We start from the raw sequence: 9,051 nt of genomic DNA, 5'->3' as shown, positions 1-9,051 counted from the left end.
TCAGACTCCAGCTATGATTGTGTGCTCTGACAGCTTATTCTTCTTTTTCTTTGACTTCCTTTTTTCTTCGAGGGATCATCTCTTCACGGACGACGTTTTGCTGAACGACACTTGCAACGATTGCTAAACCAACCGCCTCCTGCTGTTTAGACATGTCCATGGATGGTGCGATATAGCCCGTCGTGCAAATTTCGGCTGGCAACTGTCGTCCGTGTAGCAATGCACTTTCTTTAAAAATATGTTGCAAACGTTGCTTAGTTTCTCTAAAAAAAAAAGTTGCTTATCAGATTAGTTTTTTTTAGTGTAGTGGTTGGCCAAGAAGGCTTCTTTTTGGGGGGAAATGGGGCACTAAGATTCAATACCTCACACCGGCTCAGCAAAACAGCTGGCCCTCATGGCACTTACCGTACATCGTACATCGTCTGGGAGTGCTTCAGTCCAGAGCTGCCTAGCAGCCGAACCTCTAGCCCCGAAAGCAGCCAAAGAGTGCGCTAATTACATGTACCACACCATTGTTTCCCAGTAAAAAAAATAAAGCCAAACCAACAAAACAGTAACATACTAAGAGTCAAACAATCTGATAATTTATCAAACCATGAAATAACAAATCTGTTTACTCTAATTTGAAAGTGTAGGAGGGGGCCTAAATTAAAAACCTCATGATCAAACAGGATTACCGAATTGATCACCGTCTCTATGACTAAATGAGATATCTGGACCCGATAAAATCCTGCGCGCATATCTTTCTGTTCCCATGAAGGCAGGCTGCGCAACTGAGCGCCACCAATCAAAGCAAAGACAGGAAGCCAGATTTGAGTAAAACATCAAAATAAATTATGCAAAATTTGAGACCATAGATAGCCACAGGCGCGTCCTTTTCATGTAAAGACCCAAGTATTCTTTTTTCTTTTCTTCTCTGAAACAAGGATAAGCCACGAGAAGTATAAAAAAAGAAGACAACCTATTCTTTCTGAGCACCGCAGGTGCACAACTATGTGCATCCAACACCGTACATGCCTGTTTCATTCGGCATTCCTTCTGGGAAAATGAAGAAAACCCTCAAACCTCTTTTCAGCAAGGAAAAGCATCAATCTACCCATGAAACCTACCCACAGAGCTGAAGTTAACGGGAAAATATCTCAATTTGCTAAGCTAATCACCCCATGAGAGTTGAGGTAGTTACCCAAACTCATCATGGTACAGCCTGATCTCCAAAAGTTCCAAGCATGGTTGACAACGCCAGTAATTTTGGTTGATGTGTCATGTCATTAGCCCCTGCATTCCTCAAGCTTCTGCTGCAGCCTCACGTTGTGCCTTAACTACAAAGTAGTGGGAGATATGTTAAAACACAGTAAATGATAGGCAAAGATGGTAAAAAAAAAAGTGTGAGTGCATTCCTGATGTGCATTACCAGAAACCTAAATGATATGCACCATCGCGTAAATGGTAAAAAAAACTCGAAACATCTACCAAATCCTGAATCTCACAATTTAGTAAAACAAAATACTAGGATTTCATTTCCGCTTCAATTGATAAATGGTTTTGTTTATTGCTAAACCCCATAATTATTCGGCATGCCTCATCAGAAGTTCATTGATAATGACACCCAATACTTGCATGGCAAACCACTACAATTATGCATTTTGCTGACACTGCAAGTCACATTAAATGGGTTAAGGAATTACTAAAATCGAAATGAAAGTATTTGGAGCTGTTTTTGGCAAAACTGAAAAAACAGGAACAACAAAACTATGAGTACTTGATGGAGACTTATGAAATTTATTATAAAAAATAAACAAGTGAATTGTGTATTAAAAAGTAAAATAGTGTTGATGACCCAAAAGTTACGAATACTTGATTGAGAGTTATGAAATTTATTAATTAAAAAACTAAACATGGGAACTGATTATTGAAAGCCAAATAATGTTGATAAACTAGTAGAGTAAGAAACATAACAGAACTTACACAATCAGCTATCTCTTCCTGTTTCAGTGGAGGAACTACTTCGTCTTGTTTCCAGCCAAGAGATTTAAGGAAAGCCATTTCTTCTGGACTTGGTTCATCTTCGGTAGGATACGATTCCTCTTGCCGTGCTACAATGGGCTCAGACGACAAAAGGGCTTCGTCATACCTAGAGTCCGACCTCACTGAAACATCAGTTGTATCTGTGGGTATAATGGACAGACTAGCTTTAGCTTCATCTTCAGCATCAACAGGATCTGATGAAGAGTTGGCGTCCTTGTTGTCAACTACAATCTCATGCAACCCCTCATAAAAAGCATCATGAGGTTCTGAAGGTGGCTTGATTTCCTCGTTGTCGGAGAAGTGTCGCTGAGATCCATCACAAGAATTTGCGTCCTCACATGAACTACTTCCAGTTTCAATACACTTGATTCCACTGTTAAACAAGGACAGATCAACAGAGGGGTTCTTTTGCTCATCAATCAAGCTAGATGAGGACTCGATACCAGCGCTTGAACCATTTAAAGATTTGCTCCGCAGTAACTCGAAGAATATATGCTTTGATTTTGCAATTGATTTTCTCTCACCAGATGAACCTTGTTGTAGATGCAAAGGGGGGCCGTTTACGACACCTTTAAGCTTATGGTTGACATTAGACCTTTTCAGTGGTTCCACTGAAGAAGATTGACCTAGAACAGGACTCACAGGATTGCTGGAGCAGTCTCTGGCAATATTTGCAGCACCATTCTGCTCGCGGGTCAGGACTTGAAAGCTTCCTGATTGAGATGGCTTTACAGGCTCAGATTTGACTGGAGTACGAACAGGGCTGTTAGAAGGCTGTGTTGACAGTTGTGGCACAGTCTTCACAGGACCATTAGAATCCCCAGCTCTTGCACCTTTAATTTTTAACTTATCCGACAAACTTGATATCTGCACAGCATTCTGAATGAATCAGTGCAAACCAAAATGCTGTTTCTTTAGTATAACATCACTCCATAAACAAGTGAAACAGAAATACAGCCTTAGGAAGCACATACAAGCTTGAAAATGCCTGCATCCTAGTAAGGATTGGAATCACGATTTTATGTTAAAATAAACTGCAATATCCCACAAAGTGCAGACATGTTCACATGTCTAAACAAACTATGTTCCATTTTATCGATTGCATGCTTAATGACCCAATGCTGATCAAGTAATATATAACAGTGAAGTGTACTCCTCAGACAAATAGGAAAAAAACGCAAGAATCACACTACCAGTGAAAGTTTTGGCAGAACAAAATTCCATCTATTTAAGAGATATTTCATGTGCTTGTTTTTTTATTTGTCCATTGTATAGTTAGTAAAGCACCAACTTAGATCAATACAATCCATAATCCTGTGTTATAAAATAAAGTTCCTAACCTAACAATGATTGGTGGGCCTACATGTGTCATAAATTTGTTCAGGTCCAAACTGCAGAGTTAAATAACAGATGTAGGGAAATATTGCGGATGGTAGTTTATTAAAACAGAAAAATGCGTACTTCACAATATTCGACAAGTATCTTCAAACTACCAACCAACACAATACGCTTACTTAGAACACAAGATGCATTGCATTCACATAAATTGTTACGGTAGAAAGACACCAGTCCTTAACAATGCTCAGATAATTGCCAAAATCTGCTTAGTGGATACTTGCAGTTTGCAAAGAACATGAAGCAACTGAACCAATCTATGGCCATATCTTCTAACTATTTTGAATGCAATCACTAATAACATACATAATTTAGGATCATTGCAGGAGCAGATTCCTCCTGTAGGAACAAATGATGTGGATGATCCACTAATGACAGTCATATTCAAATAAAGTCACTGGTAGTAACACAACCATTGTAATAACACAAGCAGCAAACAACAAAACAAGAAATATTCATATTGCGACAAAGGCACATACAGATGTTTTGTTTGATGAAGGCGTCAGAGGTCTTAGCCTCATAGTTCTTTCTTCAATCTTTTGAGCATCAACAGATAGCTGGGTAAAAAAGTTGCACACAAGACACTATTTAGATCAAGTGACTGGAACGAAATATGATTACATACCAAAGAAAGAAAAAAACACGGATATCATATTCATTATAGATTGCGCTACCTGGGGTGTGGTGGAAACTTTTAATGGTGCTTGCATTACTGTTTCAGCCATGCTTAGTGCCGTTCCGCAGCTCGACACTTCAGGCTGCCTACCAGAACCAGCATGTGATAAACCAGAAGAAACATAGTTATTGCTTGGCTCACTAAGTCCAGGAACTTCTGCTAGCACCGAGTTCCAGCCATCAGGTGCAGTAACCAATGGTATGCTCTGAAGTGGGGTGCTAATTCCAGGAGATGGAACTCTACTGATATCTTGCTTCCCATCGTTATCCTCAGAACTAAGGTGTGGAAATTCTCGCTCAAAGGAGATACCACCAGCATCCTTTCGAGATAGATTACCATTTTCCAAACTTACTCCAGCTGTCCGAGTCGATGTGTCCAGCTTTGGACGAACACGACTGAGCCTATCGCTTTCAGGTCTGCAAGAGCTAAAGGACCCAAAGCCATCACGCAAAGGGCCATCTGGAAGACGCAACCTACTCTCCCAATCATGGAAATCAGAGTCCTTTTCACACACCCTGTCTCTGTTGCTCCTTCCAAAACTGGCATAGCCTCTTGACTTCACTGTGCCATCCCGATCATGCCGTCTGGACACACTTGGGCCAGAACCCCTACGTGAAGCGGACTGTTGGGAGCTCCGTTCACGATCACGGCCTGTTGATCGGTTTCTTGATGAAGCGCCCCTGTCTTGATCACCTAAAGCATCAAACAACAACTTCTTAGCAAAATGCTGTGAATTTGCAAGCACAAAAGAATAGTCAATTCAAGATGGTCCATATATGATCAGTTAAACCATGAAACAGTACACCAAACCACAAAGATAGTGCCAACAACAATGATTGGTAACTGAACAATTGAACACCAATCCTTACTAAGTGCAAAGTACAAGAACAAAATAAATCACAAGTATCAATGTAACAGTATTAAATAAAAAGATGCAGTGACACTGTAATACACATTGAATAGTATGATCAGTATCTCATTGTCGTAAATAACACACAGGTCACAAAAGGCAAAAAATATGATCTTAAAGTCTTACTAGCACATCAACAGAAGAAAACAATAATAAAATGTTGTCTTCAACAAACTTTTTGTAACTAGAAGAGTATGCAGCGCAGCAAGCCGAGCCTGGAATCCGCAAAATTCCATTTGCACGGATGAAGCTTGGAACCTTGTATCCTTTGTGTCCCTGCAGGACGAGTCTAGTGCATGCAGTAACTCCCGGCACCTATCCTGCCTCTGAGTGGATCCCGATCTACAACCCCACACTGAGCCTCCAGGCCAAAGTGAATAATGTGAAACAGTGTCATGGAACTCTTGGTGACATTCTTTTAAATTTCAGCACTTGTGTAAGTGAAGTGAGGTTGCCAAGAAATGCTGAAGCAAAAAATAAGTTTAGCTAATTATGTATATACATTTCAAATAATTTAGTTTAATTCATCCAACATTAGCTTCATTTATATATGCTAGTCTGCAAATCAAAACTGGTTATGGTAAGAAAGACCGGACTGCATTTGCTTAGGATATTGCCAAAAAATAAGTTTACCCGCACATATTGCTACTAGCCTAATATGGCTCTACTGCTACCAGTACACTACATTGAACAATTAGCTTAGGAAGATCAGCGACCATGCATGTCCGCTGTATCAAGAAAAGAATATTATATATTGCTAAAAATGTGTTGCCTACCACCCTACCCTTTCGAAACTAGTGGTATCACTGTGTATATATTTGTGTACGCAAAAGGGGAATTACATTCTACTATCTATTGCCAAGTACTCCCTCCGTAAAGAAATATAAGAGCGTTTGGATCACTAAAGTAGTGATCTAAATGCTCTTATATTTCTTTACACAGGGAGTATATAACAAAGATTCACAAAAATACAAGCCATGAGAATAGTCTCAGTATATCAACCACGTGTCATACCTCGCCAAGAATTTCTTAATAAATGCTTATGGCTAATCCTGATGTATTCCCTAGCAAAACTGGCGCTACGAGGACTGCTGCATTATAGCAACATGGCTAACCAACATAAAACTGTAAATTTTCCCATCCAAGAAAGTCTCTGAGGTAACTCACATTAAATCATGTATTCATGTCCGAGTAAAATAATACTCCCTCCGTCCCATAATATAGGACGTTTTTTGACACTAGTGTAGTGTCAAAAAACGTCTTACATTATGGGACGGAGGGAGTATCTAATTTAACAGCACTTACTGCAGTTAGAAGGGCACACAGACTGATAATCATTAGTTTAACAAGCACCGACACAATGCTGATGTGAGCAATGTCTCCGAAGTCAGATTCCTCAATGATTACCGCAAGTGCACAATTACTCAGTTATAGTTCGACATATTATACTGGCTCCAAGTTCCATGCAACATATAAGTAAAGCGCTTCACAGTACAAGTATTGCCCTTAAATCAAACTAAGACGAATATTGATGATAGGAACACTGAAGAATGATCATTGTCATAAGGAAAATGGTGAGTTTGCAGGCAGCAACTGCACACCAGAACTGCACTAACTTCACCATGCATAAATAAATAAATCTAAGCACTGATTACAGCCGGTGTAGAGTTATCCAATGCCACTAGAAACGTCTCCGGTGCAACTCCTATAATAACAACTACAGCTGGTGTAAAGTTATCCAATGCCACTAGAAACGTCTCCGGTGCGACTATAATAACAATTGATCTTGCATACATATATTCTATAAACAGCAGTGACCATTAGCGAGAATATGCACCAAAATAGCAAATTGACAAGGAAAGGCATCTCACCTGCACGGGGTGAAGTTCCTGGTCGGAGACACGCGGCGGATGCTGTCGGTGTAGCAACCCCGCGCACCAGCCATTCTGGTTTCAACGAGGGCTCACCTCGGTCCATGCCAGCTGGCGCCACTCACCATCTACACTTGCCAGCAGCAGGATCCAGTCCGGCACAACAATGAAACAACCACCAATGCCCTCCACTTCTCGCCAATCACTGAAGGCGGTTACAGCACACGATTCAGCGGCGCATCCGCACCCAGCCTCAACTCGGGGCGGAGCAGAGACCACCAAACCCTAGCCCCCGCACCGAACCCTAACTCTCTCACAGTACAATCTATCTCAGACACACATGCTCAAAAAATAATAAAAAAGACTGCTCAGGGGGCAAAAATCGCTCCCCTCCTCTCGTAGCTATCGGGATATCACGCCGCGGCGACACAATTGATCGACCAGGAAGCGGCCGCCCGGGACAGGGCGCCTCGGCGGGCGACCAGCGAGTCAGCGACGACTCTGTGTAGGGCGCGCTAGATTTCTCGATGGGCCTCGTCGGAAATCTGCGGAAGGCGGCGGCGTTGGAGGGTTGGAAAATTTCGTGGGGATTCGTCGGGATTCGCGCGATTGGGGAAGCTCTTGGGAGGGGATTTGGAGCGCCGATTTTTCGAGAGGATTTATCTTTCTCGGAATTTTTTGTGGGTTCCGTGGGCGTGGGGAGTGTGTGGGTTTGTGTGGTGTGCTTGTTCGTCTGGGCAGGAGGGAGAGAAACCCTATGCAAAATGTGACTTTCAGGCGCCCTCCTCGCACCTTCCCTATGCCGAATGACGGTTGATTTCCTATCTGGCTTCCTCGCCGTCTTTTTTCCTTTTCTTTTACACACGGAATGGCCTGGTTACATGACATGTTCACTGCTATCTCTTTTTTTAGAAAACTTTAGATCTATTCATCGACTGTCGTGGTAGTACAAAAAACGCCAGAAGTAAAAATACATCCAGGTATGTAGACCACCTAGTGACGGCTACAAGCACCGGAGCGAGCCGAAGACGCGCCGCCGTCATCGCCCCTCCCTCATAGGAGCCGGACAAACCTTGTGTAGTAGACAACCGGGAAGTCGTCTTGCTAAGATCCCATAAGACCAGCGCATCAGAACAGCAATTGTCGTCCGATGAAGAGAGGCGTAGATCAGAAAAATCCAAAGTGCAGACACACGGACGCAGACGAACAAAGACCGGATCCAAACGGATCCATCGAAAACAAACATCGACCGGATCCCACGAGATCCCCAGAGACACACCTCCATACGCCCTCTAACAATACAAGAAGCACCACCAGAATGGAGGCTAGCGGAGAGACCCTTATTCCATCTTAAGAAAGTCGTCGTCGCCTCGTCTTTTTTAGCATGGCACAAATCCTAACAAAACTCAAAAAAACATAGAAAAACGAAGCCTTCCCACCGGCAAAAGGTCGAGATCCATCATGCCTCCATGGTCCTAGGACCATAGCAGATGAGGCAGATTGGGCAAGCGAAACCCTAGCTAATCACTTGGATCGAAGCGAAGGGGTACGTCTCAATGCCTTTGCTCGTTGGATATGTTCATTAATATCTCGTTTCGAAATAGAAATACATAATATGCAAACCAACTTACAGTTGGATGATTAGGAGGACAGTGGTATTCTCGGGTCACCAGAGTTCAAATCCTAAACTTGACATCAGTGCTCGCATTTTCCTAAACACCAGTGACATAAGTGCATAGAATTTATTTCAGTCCTTCCGACAATGTGTTTCACAGGGATGAGTGTGATGCCTTTGTCCGTATTACAAGATTTCAATTTCAATTTCATAAACAACTCCAAGAAAAAAAAGACAAAATTCATTGTTTGTGAATAGTAGCTAAACCAAATTAAATTGTAAATTCAGACTATTTTCACTGTCGCCAAATGGATTTTTTTTTGTTGTTTCTGCGCAATGTTTAGTGTTTAGATTAAAAAAACTTATAGCGTGGCGAGTATGTTGTTTCTATATAATTTGACTTTTTTTCAATTTTTATAACACTCCTATATGTGATAAGAGGGGAAAATATCAAGTGCTCCAGCCTATGAGGTGATATATTGCCCCCGTACCTCTTGTTGCGTCAAATGTGCATGAAGGGGCAGGATCAATTGGCCGGTGTATTTCAGTGTGCCCCTTG

At 41.8% G+C, this 9,051-nt stretch overlaps 1 protein-coding gene across 1 annotated transcript; it reads right to left on the bottom strand.

Annotated features, from left to right (window-relative positions):
* Nucleotides 1-1,965: 1,965 nt before the first annotated feature.
* On the bottom strand, nucleotides 1,966-7,658 carry LOC123045597 (uncharacterized; the record flags this gene model as incomplete). The annotated part of the gene is given in 4 exon segments (XM_044468713.1): nucleotides 1,966-2,892; nucleotides 3,900-3,977; nucleotides 4,095-4,789; nucleotides 6,878-7,658. Coding segments are annotated over 4 exon segments (1,806 nt in total), but the record flags the coding sequence as incomplete, so codon positions are not given.
* Between the last annotated feature and the right edge of the window lie 1,393 nt (nucleotides 7,659-9,051).

The sequence above is a fragment of the Triticum aestivum genome, chromosome 2B, assembly GCF_018294505.1.
Source record: "Triticum aestivum cultivar Chinese Spring chromosome 2B, IWGSC CS RefSeq v2.1, whole genome shotgun sequence".
In the NCBI taxonomy this organism is placed as follows: Eukaryota; Viridiplantae; Streptophyta; class Magnoliopsida; order Poales; family Poaceae; genus Triticum; species Triticum aestivum.
Note: the sequence above shows the minus strand (reverse complement) of the source record. Positions and strands in the feature narration are given on the sequence as shown.